The 25,110-nt window shown below is 36.4% G+C and overlaps 1 protein-coding gene across 3 annotated transcripts; it reads left to right on the top strand.

Moving 5' to 3' along the window:
• The first annotated feature begins 19,822 nt into the window (after positions 1-19,822).
• On the top strand, positions 19,823-24,870 carry LOC110941498 (ras-related protein RABE1c). Of its 3 annotated transcripts, XM_022183138.2 has the most exons (10): positions 19,823-20,071; positions 20,185-20,245; positions 20,315-20,462; positions 22,056-22,128; positions 22,226-22,326; positions 22,795-22,860; positions 23,520-23,617; positions 23,724-23,786; positions 23,887-23,979; positions 24,562-24,870. In XM_022183138.2, exons 3-10 carry the CDS (start codon positions 20,390-20,392, stop codon positions 24,643-24,645), a joined length of 651 nt encoding a protein of 216 aa, XP_022038830.1. In that variant the 5' UTR covers positions 19,823-20,071; positions 20,185-20,245; positions 20,315-20,389; the 3' UTR covers positions 24,646-24,870. The 3 variants fall into 3 exon arrangements, with proteins under 3 accessions (XP_022038830.1, XP_022038831.1, XP_022038829.1); XM_022183139.2 differs by lacking the exon at positions 20,185-20,245 and having other exon boundaries at positions 19,823-20,046; XM_022183137.2 differs by lacking the exon at positions 20,185-20,245 and having other exon boundaries at positions 19,825-20,071.
• Positions 24,871-25,110: the final 240 nt, after the last annotated feature.

Below are 25,110 nucleotides of genomic sequence, written 5' to 3'. Positions count from 1 at the left end.
GCGGAGTATGTTCAGAGATTCCACGATTTGTCCCACGTAGTGCCATACATGGTTACACCGGAGTTCAAACGCATCGAGCGCTTTATCTGGGGATTGGCACCTCAAATTATGAGTATGGTTACTACTTCTAAGCCCGCGACCATCACAGAAGCCATAGATCTTAGTGTGGCTCTTACTGAGGAAGCTATTCGGTTGAATAAGTTTTCGAATTCTGAGCAGAAGAAGAAGGAGACTCAGGTGGAGTCGTATGGTGAGAATAAAAGGAAATTCTCGAACTTCAAGCAGGGTACAAGCAACACGAACAAGAAAGGTGAATCAAGCACGCCGGCGAAGGCTGCAACCGGTGTTGAGAACAAAGGGAAGGGTTATATGGGTATTATGCCCAAGTGCAATACGTGCCAGCGCCATCATCATAACCAATGTAGATTGAGGAAGTGTGAATCATGTGGAAGGAACGGCCACACAAAGGATACGTGTTGGGCCGGAACTGGTGCAGGGCGTACTGGAAATCGAGGGTTTGGGAATGGTAATGGAAACCGCCAGCAGGGAGGAAACGGCGGAAATGGAAACCGAGGAAACGTTGCGAATCAAGCTGGTAATGGGAATCGCAACCAAAACAATGCTCAAGCTGGGAACGGAGGTGGTAATGGTCACGGACCAGGATGTTTTAATTGTGGAGAAGTTGGGCACTTCAAGAAGGAATGCCCAAAGCTGAACCAGGCCCGCGGAAGAGTGTTTAACATCGGAGCGAGGGAAGCGCGCCAGGATCCCAACGTTGTCACTGGTACGTTCCCTATAAATCAACGCTTTGCATCTGTCCTGTTTGATACTGGTGCCGACTATAGCTTTGTGTTGTTAGAATTTAAGAGTATGCTTGGGTTAGCTGCTAGTAAATTAGATATTCCGTACTCAATTGAACTGGCTAACGGAAAGCTAGTTGAAGCAAATGAAGTTGTCAGAGGTTGTGTAATCGAGTTGGGAGAGCGTGAGTTCACTTTGGATCTACTACCAGTCAAGTTAGGAAGCTTCGACGTGGTAGTAGGGATGGATTGGTTATCGAGCAACAAGACTGAGATTATTTGTCACGAAAAGATCATTCGCATCCCAACAGAAGATGGAGAGACGATCGTGGTTCACGGAGAGAAGCGCGATACGCCTCTGGGAATCATCAGCTGTCTGAAAGCTCGAAAGTGTTTGCAGAGGGGATGTGTTGCCTTCTTGGCACACATCGTGGATAACGTAGCTGCCGAGCCGAAGATCGAAGACATCCCTGTAGTAAAGGAATATCCTGTAGTCTTTCCAGAAGACTTGCCAGGATTGCCACCTCAAAGGCAAGTGGAGTTCCATATTGACTTAGTTCCAGGCGCCGCGCCTGTGGCTAAGGCACCTTATCGACTTGCCCCTTCAGAGATGTAGGAGTTGTCGACACAACTTCAAGAGTTGCTAGATAAAGGATTCATCAGACCAAGCTTCTCACCTTGGGGAGCTCCAGTTCTGTTTGTCAAGAAGAAAGACGGTAGTTTCCGTATGTGTATCGACTACCGAGAGTTGAACAAGTTGACGATCAAGAATAGATATCCCATGCCAAGGATTGATGACCTATTCGACCAGCTGCAAGGTTCAAGCTACTACTCAAAGATCGATTTGCGATCAGGTTATCATCAGCTGAGAATACAAGAGGAAAGTATTCCCAAGACTGCTTTTAGAACTCGATATGGACATTACGAGTTTCTGGTGATGCCATTTGGTTTGACAAATGCGCCAGCTGTTTTCATGGATTTAATGAACAGAGTATGTAAGCCGTATCTCGACAAGTTTGTGATTGTGTTCATAGACGATATTTTGATCTACTCGAAGACGAAGGATGAGCACGAACAGCATTTAAGAGCTATCTTGGAGCTACTGAAAAAGGAAAAGTTGTATGCTAAGCGCTCGAAGTGTGAGTTTTGGCTACGCGAAGTCCAATTTCTTGGACATGTGGTTAATGGAGATGGAATCCACGTGGATCCCACCAAGATCGAAGCAATCAAGAATTGGGAGACTCCAAAGACGCCAACCGAGATTCGACAATTCTTAGGTTTGGCTGGCTACTATCGAAGATTCATTGAGGATTTTTCAAAGATCGCTCAACCTTTAACTTCCCTCACGCAGAAGGATAAGAAGTTTGATTGGAGAACCAAACAAGAAGAAGCGTTTTAGTTACTAAAGGACAAGCTTTGTAATGCACCGATGATTTCATGGTATATTGTGACGCCTCGCGTCAAGGTTTGGGTTGCGTGTTAATGCAGCGCTAGAAGGTTATAGCTTACGCGTCACGCCAGTTCAAGGTCCATGAAAAGAATTATACCACGCATGATTTGGAGTTAGGCGTAGTGGTATTCGCGTTGAAAATTTAGAGACATTATTTATATGGTACGAAGTGTACAATCTTCACGGATCATAAGAGCCTGCAACACATATTCGACCAGAAGGAGCTAAATATGCGACAAAGACGCTAGGTCGAATTGTTGAACGACTACGACTGTGAGATCAAGTATCATCCAGGGAAGGCGAATGTGGTCGCCGATGCCCTAAGTCGAAAGGAAAGGATCAAGCCCATAAGGGTTAGGGCTTTGGAGATGATTATCCAGACAGATCTTTCCCTGCGCATTCGCGCCGCACAGAAAGAAGCTCTTAAAGAGAGGAACATTGAAGAGGAATATCTCCGTGGAATGGAGAAGCAATTGGTACCAAATGAGGAAGGAACGTTATGTTTCATGAAACGGATTTGGGTTCCTCAGTTTGGTGGTTTGAGAAAAGTTATTTTCGATGAAGCTCACAAGTCATGGTACTCTATCCACCCAGGAGCAGATAAGATGTACCAAGATCTTAAGAATTATTATTGGTGGCCTAGGATGAAAGGGGATGTAGCAGTTTATGTTAGCAAGTGTTTAACATGCGCCAAGGTAAAAGCAGAATACCAGAAGCCTTCAGGACTTCTGCAGCAACCTGAGATTCCCAAGTGGAAATAGGAACAGATTTCAATGGATTTCATAACAAAGTTGCCAAGAACGCCAAAAGGTCACGATACTATTTGGGTAATAGTAGACCGGTTGACGAAATCTGCACATTTCTTGCCAATCAGAGAGAAAGATAACACAAGCAAGTTGGTTGAAATATACATGAGAGAGATCGTTGCACGTCATGGAGTGCCCCTCTCAATCATCTCTGATAGAGACGGAAGGTTTGTGTCAAGGATTTGGCAATCCTTTCAGGAAGCATTCGGATCTCAGTTGAATCTAAGTACAGCTTTTCACCCACAAACGGACGGACAGAGTGAACGAACGATTCAGACTTTAGAAGATATGCTGCGAGCTTGCGTTATGGATTTAGGTGGAAGTTGGGATACTCACCTACCGTTGGTCGAATTTTCATACAATAACAGCTATCACGCAAGTATTCAAGCCGCGCCGTTCGAAGCGCTATACGGACGCAAATGTTGATCACCAATTTGTTGGTCTGATGCAGGTGATAGACAGTTAGTTGGTCCAGAAGTGGTCCAGGAAACCACAGATAAGATTGCACAGATCCGAGAACGCATCAAGGCGGCTCGTGATCGTCAAAAGTGTTATGCGGATAGAAGAAGGAAACCTCTGGAGTTTGAGGTAGGAGACATGGTATTGTTGAAGGTATCACCCTGGAAGGGTGTGGCACGCTTCGGAAAGCGTGGAAAGTTGAATCCGCGCTATATTGGTCCATTCAAGATTCTGGAGAGAATTGGTTTAGTAGCATACAAGTTGCATTTACCTGCCGAACTTAATGGTGTTCACGATACATTTCATGTATCAAACCTGAAAAAGGGTCCGACTCAAGAGACAATTGTCATTCCCACAGACGAGATTCATATTGACGACACGCTCCACTTTGTCGAAGAACCCGTTGAGGTCACAGATTGGAAGATAAACAAAACACGCAGGAGTAGTGTCAAGCTTGTCAAAGTTCGTTGGAATGCAAGACATGGTCCAGAACACACCTGGGAACGTGAGGATCGAATGAAAGAGAAATACCCCCATTTATTTCCTAAGACCCCTGCAACCAGAAGCAGAACTTAAAATTTCGGCACGAAATTTTCTTAACGGGGGGAGAATGTGACAACCCTCACAAATCCAGGTATCCGTACAAATTAATTAATATTTAATTAGTGCTTAATTACTGTGCTTAATTACAATTACGAATAAACTGCTTTCTGTTTTCTGATACATACATACTCATGCATCGTACTCTATTATTGACACTCCATTTATTACACACAAAACAGTAGTGACAAACTTGATGCACGAAAGCACAGTTAGCATAGTGAACGGATAACCCAGTAAACATGCTGACATTGCCAGCACTAGACAGACATTGTTTCCGAGGCCAGTATGAGCCGGGAATAGATTACTACACTAGTAGGGAGGTGAGGATTATAGAACTGTGTCACAAGGTGATAGTTATAGTGACCGGAAGTGCCTAAAACATACTTTAATTACAAAGTTCTGCACTACATGCAAAAATTCAGCATTTAACATAACTAGTAGAGTGTAAAACTTAGTAAAATAGTTCTAGACACTTTCCAAAGTGTTGGTAATTTATTGTGTTACTAAAAATAATATAAACGACACTTTATAGCTTTACTTAGCACTTTAACGGATCAATATCCAACCGAACAACCAGACTTTACCCGGAACATAAAAATATTGCCAAAGACATTGTTTTTACTTATCCGAGCTAGTTAGGGTCCCCGAACACCCTAACACCCTTTATATTAATAAACACACAAATACCCCAACTAAATACCATTTGATTTCAACTAAGTCTTAACCATATCATCACAACCCAACCATACCCCCCCTCAAAATGACGGTCACCTTAGGGTGACCCACACTCTCCTTTTGTTGATTATTTTATTAACTTGTTTTGGATATTTTATGACATAATATATGGAGGATAATAGTGGGAATGGATTATAAATAAGTTCATTAGTCCACCATTCTCTCTCATTCTACACTTCATCAACAACAACTCCTTTCTCCTTCCCTCTACACCCCTCACGGCCAAACCCACTCACCACCATCTCACCATCATCAACCTCCATTCCAACCATTTCTTACATACTCAAAGGTGCAAGGGATCATACAAGTAGGCTTGGTGCTTTCGAAAGTTCAAGAACCACTCTCATTTTCTTTTATCCACCACATTTACATCTTGTTTCTTCCCCAGCCTTGAGCTAGTAGTAAGTGTTTCTAATCATCATCTTGATCTTGTTTATGGTGGTTAATAGGTGATTTAATGGTTAAAAATTAAGAACACTAAAGAACTTGCATTAAAGTCTTGAACATAAGTGATTAATGGTGGATAAAGAGAAGATACGTGTGTAAATCTTGTGAATCTTGTATGGTTGTGATTATTTAATGTTATTTGTTACTAAAAGTGGGATGGATCATCATCTAGACATACTAGATCATGTTCAAGAACATGAACTAGTAGTGTGTTAGTGTTAGAGATTTGAAAAGATGATGAAACCATCCACCATGAACTTGAACTTGAATAAACATGATTTTTCTTGTAAAATGAAGTTGTAAACTTGTGGATCTAAAGATCTACAAGTGGTTTTTCGGAAGAACCAAGCGGGAAATACTAGTTTTGTTAAAACCCGGATATTTTATGAACTAGAAGCAAACTTGGTAAATGAACAAGTTAATGAACACTTGTGTAACAAGAAATTTAACAAAGAAGTATTTTTGTGAATCTTGACTAGAAGTTGTTAAACTTCAAATTCTTTAAAAAATGAAGTTTACAAGAAACTAAACTTATTTTTAGAAATAACAAAACCTACTAAATGTGTTGGTGATTTACTACATGTTTTTACAAAACCTTCAAGTTCATGAGTTTATGATTTATTCATATTTTGTCTAGTTTGATGAATAAATATTGTATATTGTTGATTGGTAAATTGGTTGATTGGTTTTACAAAAAGAAAATGATATGCTAAAAGCATGGACACCTCCATTTACAGAGAAAACTCTGGCGAATTTTTTCTAAAAATATAACACTTAGAAATATTTTTATAACAAATGGTTACAAATATATTTTTAACTTGTTTTTCAAATATATACTTCGCCAGGATTTTTATTACAAAAATAACCAAGTACCGGAGGTGGATTTTCGTAAATAAAACTTGTTAAATATATATTTAGAATATATATTTTATAATAAGACGCTTGTGTGATTATGAGATTATTTCGTGAACTAGGTATATATTATTGTTAGGGTAAAAATAATATAACTTGAAATATCATGAAATTACGACTCCAAAATAAATCAACGCTCTCACAAAATAAATATTTAAGTTATATACGTATCGTAATAAAACACGAACTTTAAAAATGTAACTTATGTATTTTTCGGAAAAAATACTTTAATTAGAATATTTTTGGTGAAATATTATTTTGGGAAAAACTTAAGGAATAAAATATAATATTTTTGAGAAAAATATATATATTTTGGAAACTAAAACATTTTAGACAAAGTGATTAAATATATTTTTTAATTGAGACTTAAAAATATATTTTCGGAATTATAAAAACACACATGTATTAGTACCCCCATCCTTGGGAAGGAATATATTTATAAAATAATTCAGAAGTATAAATACGAAATAGTTGTCTACCTATTTCCCAAAAACGTTAAACCTTAAGCCAAGGCACGGCCATCCGTCTAATAGGATTTAGTACGTGTAGGTCGTCACGCAGCAGGTTGATTTGGGATCGACTATTTCGAGACGCACTTTTGTGAGTTCATGTCCCCCTTTTCCCTTTACTGTTTTCAGTTTTATACTTCGGGGGTGAAATACATGCGACAACTATTACAACTTTTATTACATGGTATGGTTAGCGTAGGGAGGGTTTTTACTACAACTAGATCATGTGGGGGTGGGTATAACGCTCGAGGCCATTAATCCTCTTTGTTAGGACCGAGGGACACAAAAGTGATAGATCTATTTGGGTGTAGCGAGCCCACACCCGTGAGGCCGGGGAGGCCCATAGAGGTGACTGTGTCTTACAGCCGGAAGCCCGGTATAAATCTGCTAGGTTTGAGTTTCCCTGCACTTTCTCACACATACCAGTGGCTTTGCAACCCATTGGTGATCTCTTTTTTTTTCCTTATTGCTACATACCAGGGACTTTTATACATACTTCAAAGGTTTATTCATACTCACTTTTACATGAACTCGTTTAACTTTTTGTTGTTTTTTCAAATTACATGTATTTCAGGAAATTAGGGATCTGGCAAGGTATGCTATGTCGTCAAGCTGCGTAGGAAGAATGATGTCATCCAAGTTTAGGGGTTGTGACTTTTGCCTGGACGAGTCACAAGTCTTAAGCTGTGTTTATTTCATGTCTTATGGTTGTGTCGTATGAACAATGTTTTTATTATGTTGTGTTGTAATCTCGTTGCATGTGTCAACTTTTAAAACAATGATGTCGTATTTTATTTTTAAAACTTGAATCAATGGATGATCATCATGGTTTTACTTTCATATAGCTTTGTTGTGATTAAGCTATGGTATTAAGAAGTCACACCAAATAAACCCACGCTTCCGCAAAGCCAGGGTGTGACACGTTATTCGGTACATCCTGGTTCGGATAAGATGTACCACGACTTGAAGACCACGTACTGGTGGCCTAGCATGAAAGCTCACATAGCAACCTATGTTGGCAAATGTTTGACTTGTGCGAGAGTCAAGACTGAATACCAGAAACCATCAGGCCTAATCCAACAAACAGAGATACCACAATGGAAATGGGAACAAATTTCCATGGATTTTGTTACAGGCCTGCCTAGATCTCAACGCGAAAATGACACTATTTGGGTGATAGTGGATCGATTGACTAAGTCTGCACACTTCTTGGCTATCAAAGAAACGGATAAGTTTTCAACATTAGCAGACGTTTACTTAAAGGAAGTGGTTTCGAGGCACGGGGTGCCAACCTCTATTATTTTCGATCGTGATGCGCGTTTTACTTCTGAACTGTGGCAAGTAGGGGTGTGCATGGGTCGGTTTGGTTCGGTTTTTACTATTAACCATAACCATAACCGAACTATAACCGTTAGTTCGGTTATGGAGTTTTGGTAACCATAACCATAACCAAACTTCGGTTACGGTTAATCGGTTATGAAGTCGGTTATGGTTCGGTTAAGTAACCAAGCAAGGTTTGAAATAAATAGGGTTGTGCACGATTTGAACTTAGCTTGAGCCTATTTTATAAGATAAGGGAGACTAAACTTTTTGGTTAAACTACTGATTTAGGGTTCTTTTTAATAAGGTAATTCTCAAACAAAAACAATTATGGTTATAACACCTTAGTTCTTTATCAAAATAATTGACATCTACATCAAGATCATTTTGTTACTAACATACTTTTATCTTACTAAAAACCCTCTATATGGTTTTTTAAAACACAAATCCATTATGTAAAGTTAACATCACAAGTTCGGTTCGGTTTCGGTTATGTCGGTTAACCAAAGCTTCATAACCATAACCATAACCGATTGAGTGGTTATACAAAGTTTTATAACCATAACCATTGGTTATATTGGTTATTGGTTATTAGTGGTTCGGTTATGTTGGTTATGGTTCGGTTATCGGTTATGGTGGTTAATTTGCTCATCCCTAGTGGCAAGCAATGCACATGTCCTTTGGCTCACGGTTAGACATGAGCACCGTTTATCATCCACAGACGGATGGGCAGTCTGAATGCACCATCCAAACCCTTGAAGACATGCTAAGGGCATGTGTGATTGATTTTGGCAACAGCTGGGAAAAACATCTCCCGTTGGTGGAGTTTTCGTATAATAACAGTTACCACACCAGCATTCAAGCCACTCCGTTTGAGGCATTGTACGGACGTAAATGCGGATCACCTCTTTGCTGGGCAGAAGTTGGTGACAGCCAGATCACGGGTCCAGAACTTGTAGTAGACACAACGGAAAGGATTGCACAGATACGACAACGAATGGCGGTAGCTCGTGACCGTCAGAAAAGCTACGCTGATAAGCATAGGAAACCACTCGAGTTCCAGGTTGGGGATCGAGTGCTACTCAAAGTCTCACCGTGGAAAGGTGTGGTTCGTTTTGGCAAACGAGGTAAACTTAACCCACGTTACATTGGACCGTTCGAAATCATCGAGAAGATAGGCAAGGTGGCCTACAAACTGAACCTACCAGCAGAACTCGGTGGAGTTCACAATGTATTTCACGTGTCAAATCTGAAGAAATGTCTGTCAGATGAGACCCTCATAGTTCCTTTGAAGGAGCCCACTATCGACGATCAGTTGCGATTCGTCGAGGAACCAGTTGAAATCACGGACCGAGACATTAAGGTCCTCAAGCACACCAGAATACCTCTAGTTCGAGTTCGTTGGAACTCCCGTCGTGGCCCAGAGTTCACCTGGGAACGAGAAGACCAAATGAAACTTAAGTATCCCCAGTTGTTCAGAAACAATGCAACTACTACTGAGGCCGAAGCTACTACGGAATTTCGGGACGAAATTCCAAATCAACGGGGGGATGCTGTGACACCCCAGGAAAACCAGTAAATCACGCAACTTAACTAGCTTCCTCAGTAACCACATGCTAAATTTTGAGACGAAATTTCTTTCAAGTTGGGGATAATGTGACAACTCGAGTTTCCAAGATTCCATCTTCATAATAATGGCACGTTAATTATGTAGTTGTTTACTTACACGACTTGTTTGCCTTGTAAGTATACATGTTGGATTATATGTTGAGATGTTTATTTGATATGTTACCTATTTAATGTGATTAAAGTGTTTGGTTACATGAACTTGAAACTGTTTGAGATTCGGAGCTATACCCGACGAAACAATTACAGTTTCGCCATAAACCACTTCGACAAAACAGGGAGTGTTTCCCCGTCTTCATCTTGACGAAACACAACGTTTCGCCGGCCCACTATTACGCCGAGGCCCAGTAAAGGCCCAGCTCGATTATATAACAATATAGGGTAGCACTAGAACACATATTCGGCTGATTTGCAAACCCTAGCTTTCTTTTCCTATCTGTTAACCGACGGCAACCATCACTGTCATCCTTGGAGACTTTCAAGCCCTTCGTTCTAATCCCTATACCTTTCGGTTAGTTATTTGCTAATATCTAATTGCTTATGAAATTAGTATGTATATCGCGATGATCCAGGAATGCATGACTCGTATGCTTGCTTGTTAACAGTTCGATATAGAATAGGGTTCAATGATGATAAATAGTGATGAATGTTTGTGATCACGACGATTTGATTAGTGATTGATTAGGGTTCTTGTTGCTGTTGATCCGTATACGATGTTGATCGATGAGATAGGTTGTTTGATATTGTTGAATCCGTGAACTTGTTCTCATGTAATGGCCATCGTATATGCTAGATTGTTTAAGGTTATAACACATGATTCTATTATGATTGGTATGATAAATGGTATCGATGATTGCTGTATGATTGTATGATTGTTGTGTGATGATGATCGGCGGTTAGGGTTTCTGGGTAATCATCGGTTACACGACGTAACTGACTTAATGGACGAAACGCCGATGATGACGAAACGGGTGCGTTTCGCCGGAGGATAATCACGACGAAACAGGCACGACGAAACAAGGGAGTTTCGCCGAGGGTAATCACGACGAAACAGGGGATCTTTCGTCGAAGGGAATTCATGATGAAACAAGTGTGTTTCGTCGAGTTACTAAACTGCATAGTAAACTCGGTTAAGTCTGTTAAGGGTTAACTGGGTTAGTTAGCTGTTGTTAAATGATAAGCATGACTTGCATGAACTTGTATAACTGATAAATGCTATGTGTTAGTTGTTACTTACATGTACGTGATGATCTTGCATGTACGTGATGATCTTGCCTGTTAGTCGAACTTGTGAATGTCAACTAATCTGTGTGTATGTGCAAACTATAGGCTTTGATTGAATTAATTGTGCACAAGTAATTAAGCATACCGAGCAAACCGAGGGAGTTCACACTTTCTACAAGGCATGGGATTCCCAAGGGTTGGGAATGGGTTAATAAACTAAATGGAATCTACATTTACTCCTTGGGTAGGATATGTACGACCATCCTCCTTGGGTAGGATGCCACTACAAATCCTGCGTATTCTCCTTGGGTAGAACTACGTACGTTCGTCCTCCTTGGGTAGGACAACAACCTTAACTTACTAGACAAAACTCTATCATGAAGTCCCTCCTCTTTATATCGACTTAATCGCCGAGGCCGATTGCGAGCGGATCATTAGTTAATAGCGCTATTAGGTTTAACAAACCTCACACCGTGTCGTTCAAACGGGCGTGTACTAATGGACTATGGCAAACTGTCAGTGATGATAGACACTGATGCAGGGCACAACTTATATTTCATTAGTAGTCGATATGGTATGGTCTAGTAGTTCACAGGGGAAGCCCCCCACTGATTATGGTTACGGTTTGGGAAACAAAAGTACTGGTTAACTCGTGGTTTACAAAACAACTTATGATTTCAAAACGAACTGCTAAAATTGAACAACCAACTGTGAACTCGCTCAACTTTGTTGTTGACTCGTTGTTACATGCCTTGCAGGTCATTAGGTACTTTTGGAGCTTGCACGAGGAGGCGCGGACGTTGTGGGACATGGATAGTCTTATGCCATGTTAAACACTTATCATACTTTTGAACTTATACTTTGGTTTTAAACATTATGCTTCCGCTTACTACTTAAACTATGTTTTGTTGGACACCAATTATATTGTGTTTGGGTTTTACATTTATCTATATGTTATGTTCAATATGATTGGTGGCTTGATCCTGGTCAGTCACGCCTCCAAGCGGTGATACTCCGCATGTGGATTTTGGGGGTGTGACATTAATATTATTCCAAAGTATATAATTATTTGCTAAAATAACAAGTATTTTAACTTAAATTATATTTATTAATTTTGGATTATTAGTTAAAATAATATATTTTAACTTGACAAGTTTATGTATTTGTAAATGTACATCTTCCCAAGGATGGGTGTATTCATACTCGTATTCTTAAACTTGTATATTTTTGCCAAGTATCGGTGGCGTATTCTGGTGTATTTATACGTATGAGAATACGTATTTTTATTGTGTTTATTAAGTATCCTTGTACTTAATTTTCGTATTAAATTTTCCGGAATAATATTTCTAATAAAAATTCACCAATATATATTCTTATAATATATATTTTTCAAGAAATTATTTATAGAACTTTATCTATATTTTTTCTTGGCAAAAATATTTATATTTTCATATAAACCCCAAAAATAATATATTTTCAAGTTTATCTTCAGAAAATATGTATAAATCCATTTTTCTCCCAAAATAATATATTCTAAGTTTATTTTAGAAAATATATATTTCTCCAAAAACAATATATTTTCTAGTAATTCAAGAAAAACATATATATTTTCTTTCCAAAAAATAATATGATTTCTTATTGTCAAAAATATGATATAATTTCGTAATAATTGTTAAAATCATATTTTTGTTCTCTTGGTGTCCAAAATACCATTTACCAAAATATACTCATAAAATTAAATTCCAGAATATTTATGTAAGTTATATTCCTTGTTCGGTTTCTCCAATATTTTGAGTATAAATTGTATGTTCATTTCTTGGAATTTTGGTAATATTTTGTATTGTATTTCTTGGTATTTTGGTGAGTTATATTATTTCAAGTCCTAAAATAATATAGCTAATACACATAATATACAAATAATCACACACATGATGATATCTAAATATATATTATCCTAAATACATATTTAGTCACTTTTAATATCAAAAACCAACCTCCAATATTTATAATTTTTGTAACAAAAATTATGGTAATTTTTGTATGAAAAATCATGGTTAAAATATTCCTGTAAATATTTGTTTAAAAATATTTCTCTAAGTGTTTAATTTCTAGAAAATTTTTGTCATGGTTTCCCCTTAAAAATGGAGGTTTCCATGCTTTCAAAGCATATCATTTTCTTTTATAAATCATCACAATCAACAACAATTCAAACAATACTTACCAATTTGCCAAAATCAAGCTATTTACACAACTTCATGAACTTGAAAATTTATAAAAATTTGTAGTAACTTGGTGGTGTGTTTAGTAAGCTTAGTTACCCTTTAAAGTGTGGTTATTTATTTAAAAACATCATTCTTGAAGAATTTAGATGTTTACAACTTGTAAAATATTTTTTTTCTAAAAATATTTCTTCTTGAATTTTTTTGTTAAATACATGCTTCTACACTTGATTAACCACTAAAAATGTGGTTAGTTTCTTTAAGAACAAAGTTTATGTAAATCTTGTATTTTAACTTAGTTTCTTGAGAAAATCATTCTTAAAATCACATATTTACAAGACTAATATTCACTTTGATCATCATTATTCAAGAAAACATTTCATACTTCAAGTTCATGCTTTTACATAAGGATGATCACTTTGATTTCTAACATAATCATCCTCTCATCTTGCTAGATTATGTCTTTAATCACTATCTAGCAAGTTCATATGATGTTTAACTGTAACACCCCGAAAATATAAAACTTTATATCAGAATTATAAAGTATAAAATAAACGAGAATAAACTAACTAGGAATGAATAACCTAGTTAGTTAGTTAGTGTCTTGACATAATAGAACAAATATGGTTAAAATACCCTTTAAATAATTTGTGTAAACTGGAGGGACTAAACTTGGGCAAAAGAATTAAAGTTTTAATTTTATCAAATAATGGACACCAAACACACACATACGTGTTTTTGGTCCTGCGATTTCAACCTGATCAAAATGGGGCTCTCAAGCTCAAACCCTAAAACACAAGAATTCACTAAATTGAAGGGACAAATCAAACTCAAATCAAAGTCCAAGCATAGATTAGTGATCAACTCAGCGAAGGGATCATAAGGTATGCAAAATTTTGCTATTTGGTTCCATCTTAAATTTTAGATAAATTCATGAGATTCGAATCTGGGCTTGCATGATCATTGTTTGGATGAAATTAGGAATGAAATGATGTCTAGGAGTAAACCCTAGTCATATACTTGTTGAATTGATGATCACAATTGAGAAGTCATAACCATACACTCATGTGTTAAGTGGGTTTTGTAGAAATATACTAATACACTAGAATTGTCTTTGTTAACTCAGTGTATTTGAGCTCTATGAGGTAAATCCATATTTGTTGATAAGAATATTTGACATGAACATGTGAAATTATGCTTAAATCTTAGATAAATAGTTAGTTAAGGACTTGATTGGGAATTGTAAGAAATCATGCTCATTAGGTGTTTGTTATAATGCCTAAGAGAAGATAAATGTTGAAAACCGGAATAAAATTGCATATTTGATTAGTGTGGAGAATTATGTGTTATAAGCTATGAGAGAGTTCTAAACATCTATGATTGAACTATATAGGCAAGGAATCCGGGACGCCAAGCGGACAAGCTAGTGGCGATACACGTTTGAAAGGATTGCTCTAAAGGTACGTAACCACAGTTTCGTTACGTTATGTTTATTATATATTTTGTTAGTAGACTTGAATTTAGCATAGCGTATGAATTTGGATGTCTAGTTGAAGTGACGATGTTCACTAGATAAACAAACGGGTCAAAATGAATAATTGGTGTATGTTTGGTAAATCATAGAAGTGACAAAGTTCACTCGACAAGCCAAACGGGTCAAATGAATAATTGGTGTATGTTTGGTAAATCATAGAAGTGATGAAGTTCACTCGACAAGCCAAACGGGTCAAAATAAATGATTAAAGTATGGTTGGAATAAGCTTGGTTTGCCAATGAGGTGAAGGTCTTCACTCAACAACCAAACGGGTCAAATAATGGATAAATTAGTAGTTTTTGAAGTGACTTAAAGGTCACTTGTTGTATATGAATTAAGAAGCGTAGGCCGTTGAGCGGACACGCCCAAAAGATTAGCTTTTCTTAAAGGAACCCATGATATTGGGTCAAAGGATTTAAAATCATAATGTGTTGAGAATTGCATAAATGTTTATGATTGAAAACATTACTAACAATCGAGAAATATTGTGCGTGTAAACCTTGGGAATGTTGACAAGCCCGAGAAATGGGTAATTATGTTTAGCAATCAGCAAGAATGATCAAAGTAAAGTTTGGCATATAATCAAACGGGTCGAATAAATGAAAAGGGGAATTATAGGCAATCAGCCTATAAATAGGATTTCTATGCAAATAATGATGATAAACAGGTCCGTATTTAAATTACAGACACATAGGAAAAAGAATCGGCTAAAACGGATATGTAAATAAAAAGTTATGAGGAATTAAGCGAAAAAATAATAAAGAAAGCTGAGCTGGGAGAACCGTGGGCCATGATTCTGAACCGTGACTCATAGTCTGGTAGATCTGCTTTGAGCTGGGCTAACTGTGGGCCACGGTTCTGAACTGTGGCTCATAGTCTGGCAGTTCTGCTTTGAGTTGGGCGAACCGTAGGCCACAGTTCTGAACCGTGGCTCACAGTCTGACAGTTCTATTTTGAGCTTGGCAAACCGTAACTTACGGTCGGTTTGAAATAAAATTTTGATTTTGTTTGTTTTTCGTTGTTTAGCAATAGAATTTGAATTTATTTGATATTATGATGTCAAAACTAATAATTGATGTGGTTTTGACCCTAGGTAATGCTAGTTTCGTTGTGGATGTTGATCAAGCAAGGAAATCAAGAACCGAACACAAGTTTTGAATGCTTCCGCGATAATCTAATCTAGTTCAAACCATGTTGTTTTGTAAACATTTCTAAACGTTGAATATTTTAACTAGTTAGTTGACTATGTTTAAATGCTATAATGAAGTACATCTTAGTTTATTAACTAAGTTTTTGTTAGCTATGTATTTCGTTTTAAAAAGCCCGTTATTTTATGATTAAACAATAGTATTATAAGATGAGTGTTACATTAACATCCTAAACACAAGTAATCATCAATCAATATTCACACATACATTAAACAACATGTATTCTTATGATTTTTAGGTTTATGTTTAAGATTTATGTTCTTGATCATTAGTGTTCTTCAAGATTAGTTACTTGTAACATCTTTTAACTAACTAAACAAGTTGTAAAAATGGATTAGGATGATCTTACTACTAGCTCAAGGCTAGGGATGAACACAAGAAGATGAAGATGATATTCTTGGTGGTTAATAACACTTGCAAGAGGTCCTTCCACTTCCAAGAGCTCTAGCTCCTTTGTTATGCTTCTTACACCTTTGTATGTCTTGATATTGGATGAAGATTGAATGATGTTGGTGGTGGTGTTGTGGGTGATTCACGGCCGAAGACAAGGGGGAGAGGAAGACGAAGGATGTGTGTTAGAGAATGAGGAGTTAAGTTCTTGTGGTTTCTTAAAAAATCCTCCAACACATGTTTAACTAGTGTGTAATATGTCTCAAAAGGATCTTGCATATCTAATAAACAATTAGATAAAAAATCATGGGTGGGCCATACCCATGGTGACCGTAAATAGGAGGGGGGGGGTATAGACTAGCTTGTAAAGATAAGTTAGTTATTTAGTTGAAATCCAAGTGTTTTCGTTATTAGGATGTTATATAGTGTGTTATGATGTTCGGGGACCATAACTAACTCGAAAATGGTAAAACAATGCTTCTAATGAAAATTTGGTGTTTCGGGTAGTGTCCGGTTGTTCGGTTGGTTACTGGTTCGTTAAGGTGCTAAACTACGCAGTTTAGTGTGTTTTATGTTACCTTTTGTGATAGTTTTGATTCCCGAGACTTAGGAAAGCATTCTGGACCATTTAACCATATTTCTGCATGATATTAAGTTGTTTAAATGCTGAATTTTGCTTAATTCTGCAGAATTCTGCAGTTTTTATGAGTTTTATACACTTTCCGGCACTTAAACTATCACTAGGAAGACAGTTTTATGATCCATACTTTCCTACACACTATATTAGTGTGACTCTTGGTTTCTGGCTCATTCTGTGTCTCAATACCATGTCTGTCTATGTACTGAACTCCGTCAACATTTTTCTGATTTGTCTGATAACAGTGCTTGCTTTGTTTCGTGCATCATTTGAATCAATAAGGTGTTGCATGCAATAATGATATGACATTATGCAATATATATGATGCACATGTATGTATGATAACAGTATTCAGAAAGTATTAATGTCATTAATTTAAATCAGCACAATCATTAAGACACTAATTACTGTTTAATTAATGTACGGATACATGGAATTTTGACAGTTATCACATCGCGGGTGGCGAGCAGAGGTTTTTCACATAGAATTTCGCAGCTGGAGCTGCAAATTCCCAGCTCAACCAAGTTACATTTAAAATTTCATAACTTCACCAAAACTAATCCGTTTTACCTCAAATTTGTTTCTAAATGATCGTAATTCAGTTACCTACAAGTTTAAGTACAAATCTATGATCTAGATTATTGTCTTTGATAATCTGAGCTACCATTTCTGGTTTATGCGCTCAATTATTTTACCTATTAATCAAACTTAAGCATCTAGTTTATTTGGTGAACATCTTTTGACACGAATCTATTCTCTACTATTTCACCCATAACTTGGACTCATTATTTCATGCTCCGCGTACCCATTACCCGATTTATGCTTATTTGACCCCTTTGGACTCACTTATAAAAAACCAAACTTTATGCATCCTTGATTTGACCCGTCTAGTTTGTTCGTGTGAAATCCATCACTTAAGAACAACCCGAACATTATGCATTCTTTATTTGACCCATTTGGTTTATTCGTGTGAAATCCATCACTTATGAACAACCAAACTCATTATCCTTTTTATTTATTCATCTGGTCCGTTCGTGAAAATCCATCACTTATGAACGAACCGGACTTCAAGAGTGTCACAATATAAATCATCATCTTCAAAGATTTATACTATTTAATCAAAATAACTACGAAGCTACATACCTTAAGCATTTCCTTTCAAGCGCGCATCCACCCCTGCTTAACCACTTGATGCTTCACCCAAGTTGCCTATAGAGTTCAATCCGATTGATCATTTAGAACTCGTAGGACAATTTATGTTACGCAATTTGTCAAAATCTCAATTACATGATTCTTTCATACCTTTCAACAATTTATAGTCACCAGACATTACATCAAACACCTTGTGGGCATGAATACTACTCTAACTTCTATCAAGTCTATGATTCGACTATTAGCCATGTATTCACATCTTATCAAGTCACTATGTCTAGCATGTTCAATTAACATCTAGAATTCAATATATTATCATCAAATGCATCAAATTCATCATCACAATTCATGTGTTCATCATATTTATCAAAACCCACTTAACATAAGCATTGTTAATCATTCAAACACTTAAATCATAGCATTCGATCACTAATTTCATCAAGGGTTTGTTCCTAGACATGTATATATCTCAAATCTTACCCCATGTTCTAGAATTCCATACATGGATTGAAATCATGGGAATTCATCTACAATCATAATATCACCAAACTACAATTTTTGACATACCTTATGATTAAATGATGTAGAACACTCAAAATCACTAAACATGCATCAAGGACACCTCCAATATTAGTTGGATTAGGGGATTTCTTGGTGATTTAATGAACACAAGTTCACCTCCAATTCTCTATCTCTATACACGCACACATACATGCTTATGTGTGTGTGAAATATTTTCTTTTTATTATATTTAGTTTCCAAGTTTTCCTTTTTTGGTCCCCCAAGTTTGTTTTACTTAACAATAGATGATTACCATCCATTGTTCTTTCTTAAATTTACTAAATACTAACTAGGTTATTTACCCTTAGTTATTTCACTTTAAATAATAATAAAACGAGTTAATTGCCCGGATGGTCCCTGTGGTTTCACGTTTTTTCATGTTTAGTCCCCACCTTTTAAAAATAGCAGGTATGCTCCCTATGGTTTGTTATTTTGTTACTCGGATAGTCCCCTGAGTATGTCAGTTAGTTTGGAAATAACAGGTATGCTCCACATGGTTTGTCATTTTTTTACTCGGATAGTCCCCTGAGTAAATGTCAGGGGACTATCAGAGTAACAAAATGACAAACCATAGGGAGCATACTTGCTATTTTTAAAAGGTGGGGACTAAACGTGAAAAAACGTAAAACCACAGGGACCATCCGGGAAATTAACTCTAATAAAACACATATTTATCCGTTCTTGATATTATACATTAAATAAATTTCATGGTGTTACAAGTCCACCCCCTTAAAAAGGTTTTGTCCCCAAAACTCGAATATGTACCGAAAAGAAAAGGGTATAGTCGCATTAGACCATGCGTAGTGGTAAGTGTGAATAATGCCCCCACCCTTGGGCGTTTTCCGCCATGTGGCGGTACAGTCAGTAAGGGGCATTATTGAGCGTTTTTCTAAAATGAGTGTAATGGGAATGTGGACATTACGTTAAAAGGTGTAAAGAATTAAATAAAAATAAAAAAACCAAAAAAAAAGCTATTGAACTGAAAAAAGAAAGATTAAATGCTATTGGCCAAACAAAATCGTTCAAAGCGTGATTCAAAACACGTCAGGGAGGTTTTTTTTTTCAAAATCATGCCGGCAGAAATGGAGACGGTAAGGTTTTTAGACGTGTTTGGAGGGAGAAAACGCCCACTACATGGTCTTATATGAAAACACAATCCATACAAATTGTTTACATAAAATAATATCCAATCAATATCTCCCAGGTCATCCCCAAGAACTTTTATCTCCCTACACCGCTGGCACACCGTTCTTACCCTGGTCCGCCCCTTCACAAACCGACAACTGTCCACCTGTAACAATCTTTATGCGCGTCAACACTCATTCGTTCACCCCCCTCCCATTTCCGCTAATTTACGCCGGTAGTAGTAACCTGCGCACCACTAACAAAACACAATCAAATCACCTAATAAGGAACATCAAAAGTGGCGCATCTTAGCGCACCATCATCCCAGGGTGCGTATTGTTCCTCCTGTTAATGGTACCACTTTCTCCCTCTTCTTCATCTTCAATGGCCGATCTGTTACAAAATTAGTTTAAATTCTTGTATTGAACTGTTGATTTAGATTTTGATTGAATCGCATGTGTTTTTAGGGCTTTTTATTCGATCGATTTTGAATATTCAATGGCCGATCTGTTGCGTACTTGTGATCTGGTGTGTGTTTGCGAAATTATGTTAAATTCATTTGTTGAACGTGTGATTTTGATTTTGATTGTTGTGCAGGTGTAAGTTTGTGGATATTTATTTACGAACGGAGTTTTTAAGGCTTTTTGATCGATCGATTTTGAATATTTTTCAATGGCTGCTCCTCCTGCACGTGCACGAGCAGATTATGATTACCTGATTAAGCTCCTTTTGATCGGCGATAGCGGTAAGTGTTCATGAATTATGATGTTGATGAGTTTCTAGATGTGTTAGGGATTTGGATTATGGTTTTGGTACGGATCTAGCCATCTAGGTTGAAGTTGTGTTTGATTGTGTTTTTTACTGTTTTTGTGAAGATAATGGAGTGTTTAGTCTGATGAATGTGCTTGTTGTGAGTCAACATGGCTGTTGTTAATGTTTGAACCAGTGACTGATTGTTCAGGGAAAGTTAGTGATTATGAATGGTATGTCATATGTGTGATTGCGTGTTGCGGGAGAGCGTGGGGAACGTTGAGAACGTGCCACGTTAACATTGTTGCATTCTCTTGGTATGAGTATGGTGAATTTGGAACGTTGGCGCCTATTTTTAATCTTTGAACCTGTGGCTGATTCTTCAGCAAAAGATAGTGATTATGAATGATACGCGTGATTGCGTGTTGTGGGAGAGCGTTAGGAACATTGGGAGCGTTAGGAATATTGAGAGCGAGTTGTGTTGACGTTGTTTCCTTTTTTGGTATGATTATAATGAATGTGGAACGTTAAATGTTAGTTTTGTTTTCTAGTTAGTTTATGAGAAATTGTGGAAATAGAAATATCGAAAGATACTATCGTTTGTCGTTGTTCATAATTTTACATGGAATTGATATGAAAATGATGTTAAAAGAGTGAGTCCTACACTTCATTGAAATTTAAAATGGTTGAATTATATGTACCAAAAAATTTGGTCACTCTGAGCACCTCTAGCATATTACCATATGAAAAATGGAATGAAATTTTGAATACCATCTATTAAATGCTTGACGACAAGCTCCACATTTCACAAATGTTTGCAATACAAGATATACGCCAATTGTTTTGATGCCTCTACATCATATCTTGTCGTTAACTTTGATATTCCATTTTAGAAACGAGAGCGAGTTCTTTAGTTTTGAAACATCCTTACAAAATATAAACTTTGTTATGATCATTGCAAACCATAGTTTTCAATAGCGGCTATAGCGACCGATATAGCACGCTATGTAGCGAAGCGACCAAGTGTCGCTATTTGGGTCATAGCGACAATTAGTTTTTTTTTTTTTTGATGTAAATAGCAATTAGATATAGCTATAAAATAGCTGGATTTATAGGTTTTTGTTAAATATACATGTAAAATAGCATACATACCAAGGTATTTTGATGTAATATACATATGAAACTTTTCTAAATTCTTTTTCTAGTGTATCGCTATTTATAAAATAGCGGTCGCTATTTGTCGCTATTCGCTACGTAGCATATAAGTCCCTTGTCGCTATTTGCTATTAACAACTATGTTGCAAACATATTTCAGCATTTATGTAGCTGAGGTGCAAGAATAACAAGCTGATATTTGAAAATCTTATATTAAACATGCTAAACGACAAAAGAGTTATATGATAAAATCTTCATCAACCAAAATTGAGCAACATATATAGATAAACATTAATGCATCACCATGTATGACTCTATTTCCGATATTGTTAACCTTTTGCATCTTTTACCTTACGTTCAATTTACAGCATGCCATAAGGCAATCACCATTAAAACTAGGGTTTCACAAACATATAATACGATTTCTTTGCAGGTGTGGGCAAGAGTTGCCTTCTTTTGCGTTTTTCAGATGGCTCTTTCACTACTAGTTTTATCACTACCATTGGGTGAGTGAATGTTAATCTAATATTTTCTACATCGTCACCGGATATACATTTTTTCCAACTAGTTTGACATTGTAAAGACTATAATTGGTAATTACAGTATTGATTTCAAGATAAGAACCATCGAGCTTGATGGAAAACGTATCAAACTACAAATTTGGGATACAGCTGGTCAGGAACGGTTCCGGACAATTACAACTGGTATGTTTTGTTGGTATATTACATACGGAAAATTTTTGAATATCTATGCAGTTAATGTGGTAAAAAATTGGATATCGGTTAAGGATCGATATAGGTTATCGCGGTGGGATATCGGTAATTTTAATATCATGCAGAATTTATATATATAGCAATTTAACACTAACAATTAAGTATACTCTCCTACCATTAACAAATTAACCTTTTGTAACTTGCTAAACATAACAATTGTGGCAAGTAGGAACTGATTAAGACTTGAATCACCAACAATAAACAATTAAGACTTAAACACTAATAGCAGCAATAAATCACTGATAGTTTGATCGATATTTGACACCGATATTTTATTGGGGTCAATAACCAATAAATCACTGATATTAACTGCATAGCCTTAAAGTATCCTTAATTTGTGATTTTGTGTTTATTATAAAAGTAGTATTTAATCACCCACTATTTTCTTGAAAACTTCAGCTTACTACAGAGGAGCCATGGGTATTTTGTTGGTATATGATGTTACAGACGAGTCATCTTTCAACAGTAAGGTTTTCTTCCCTCTACGTTTATTTTCATTGTCTCTTTATTCCTTCATTTTTCTTCTTTCTTTTTATTTATTGACTAAAAAACATTGTACCGGGTATTTTCGATGCTATATTTTAATAGGTTTATAATTTTTGATGTTATCGGTCATTGTAATGGTGACATTGTAAAATGCCATTTCGACCTAGAGGTTTGTCCAGTTTTGCGACTTTCTTCCAAATGTTTGTTTTTCCGCATCTGGATCTAAAAGGTTTGAAATCTTGCTATTTTCATCCAGGTCATTAACTCCATTCATTTTTCTCTGTTAAGTCGGGTATTTTCATCTTTTTTGTTAACTCAAAGGGCAATTTATGTACAAGCGTTTAAAATACCCCGTTAGACCGAATTGCCCTTTAAGTTAACCAAAAAGACAAAAATACCCCTGATTAAACAGAGAAAAATGGATGAAGCTAACGATCCGGATGAAAATGGTAAGATTTTAAACCTTTTTGATCCAAATGCGGAAAAAACAAACCTTTGGACGAAAGTCGCAAAACTGGCCAAACCTCAGAGACGGAAATGACATTTTACTCATTTAAGTTATAAATAACGTCTTAAACGTGATTTGGTTCGGTGATCTCATTATTCGGTTATTCCCCGTCTTGTTTTTATTTGGTCAGACATAAGAAACTGGATTCGTAACATCGAACAACATGCTTCTGACAATGTTAACAAGATCTTGGTGGGAAACAAGGCTGATATGGATGAAAGCAAACGGGTATTCTATTATTTTGTTCTTTTTTTTTTTAGTTTTTAAACCTCAATGCTGTCATCGGTGCTTTTGAAAATGTAAAATTTGACACATTACCATCATCTATTGATAGGCTGTACCTACTGCAAAGGGGCAAGCACTCGCCGATGAATATGGCATCAAATTCTTTGAAACCGTAAGTAAATTGGCCATCATGTGCATTTTTTTAAAGCCCCGATTATATGTTTAAACGAAGAAAAATTGACTATTGTATATGTTAACAACGTTTTGTGCAGAGTGCGAAAACCAATCTAAATGTGGAGCAAGTTTTCTTTTCAATTGCAAAGGATATCAAACAAAGGCTTTCAGATACCGATACCAAGGCTGAGGTAAATACTAGTTTATTTTGTAAATATCGTAGTTTATAACCTTCTAAATTGTTATCGTTTTAGTAGTCTTAATAATTAAGTACATTATCGATTTAACCATTTTGAAGGTGTACTTTCATACATACACTTCAAAAGTTCCTAATATCATATTTACCCTTTTAGAAGACTAAAAATATAATATTCATATAATACCCATTTCATAGTTAATAAATTTAGTTACCTATAAAATCCTTATATAACTGAATATACGAATAGAACATTATGCTCAGATGATTCATAATGAAATCTTTTTTTCTATTTGTATATTCAGTGAAAAAGCTCTTAATTAACTTGTTTTTTTTTTAAATTTACCATGAAATGGATTATTATGATATATCCGGTATTTGATAATTGCGTAATGGTAGATATGATATTGTGAAGCTATTTTTTTATCCGTCTATAAAAACAGATAAAAAAGTATTTTTGGGTCAATCTATTCCTACCCACACCCTACTAACCCATAAGACAACCCAACCCGCTGACCTTTTTGATGCAGCTGTATATAATTTTTTTTTTCTTTTCTTTTGTTTGTATTACTTGCAGCCAACAACAATTAAGATCAATCAAGCAGACGGAGCAACTGGGAGCGGTCAAGCTGCACAGAAATCCGCTTGCTGCGGTTCTTAAACTGAAAACTAATTGTGATGATATCATCATATTGGGGGTGGGGTGTTTGTATTTTTCAACTTATCTGCCAATTTTTTAAAACTTTTGTGTTAGTGTGCGAAACATAGGTTTCAAATACTGGATTCCTTTTTCTTCTTGTTGCAGGATGCTTTATGTTTTTCTTTACAAATTTTCTCACATTTAGTTTGTGTTTCAAGATGAAATATTATGTTATAATTGTTGTTAGAAGACATGTTTTATCGGTAGAGAGATCGACATTGGTTTGTGTTTCAAAATGATTTTTCAGGTGCGAAAAATATTTAAGAAAAGAATAATTTATACATAACAACATGCAAGTGTTACTATCCTAAGGTAGTGTTTGATATATAGGAATAAGAGGTGGAATGAAATGTACTTGATTGATTAAGGTAATGAAATTAGTGAATCACCCTTTACATCCGACATTTCATTTTCTTACCTCTTGTT

The sequence above is a fragment of the Helianthus annuus genome, chromosome 11, assembly GCF_002127325.2.
Source record: "Helianthus annuus cultivar XRQ/B chromosome 11, HanXRQr2.0-SUNRISE, whole genome shotgun sequence".
NCBI lineage: Eukaryota > Viridiplantae > Streptophyta > Magnoliopsida > Asterales > Asteraceae > Helianthus > Helianthus annuus.
The sequence above is the reverse complement of the archived record's forward strand: the minus strand, read 5'-3'. Positions and strand labels throughout refer to the sequence as shown.

Excerpts from the sequence above, each read along its gene's own strand:
- LOC110941498 (XM_022183139.2), top strand. The coding sequence starts at position 20,390 with ATGGCTGCTCCTCCTGCACGTGCACGAGCAGATTATGATTACCTGATT. Across the intron at positions 22,861-23,519 it reads AGACGAGTCATCTTTCAACA|ACATAAGAAACTGGATTCGT; the intron begins GTAAGGTTTTCT and ends TTATTTGGTCAG. Across the intron at positions 23,787-23,886 it reads GCATCAAATTCTTTGAAACC|AGTGCGAAAACCAATCTAAA; the intron begins GTAAGTAAATTG and ends CGTTTTGTGCAG.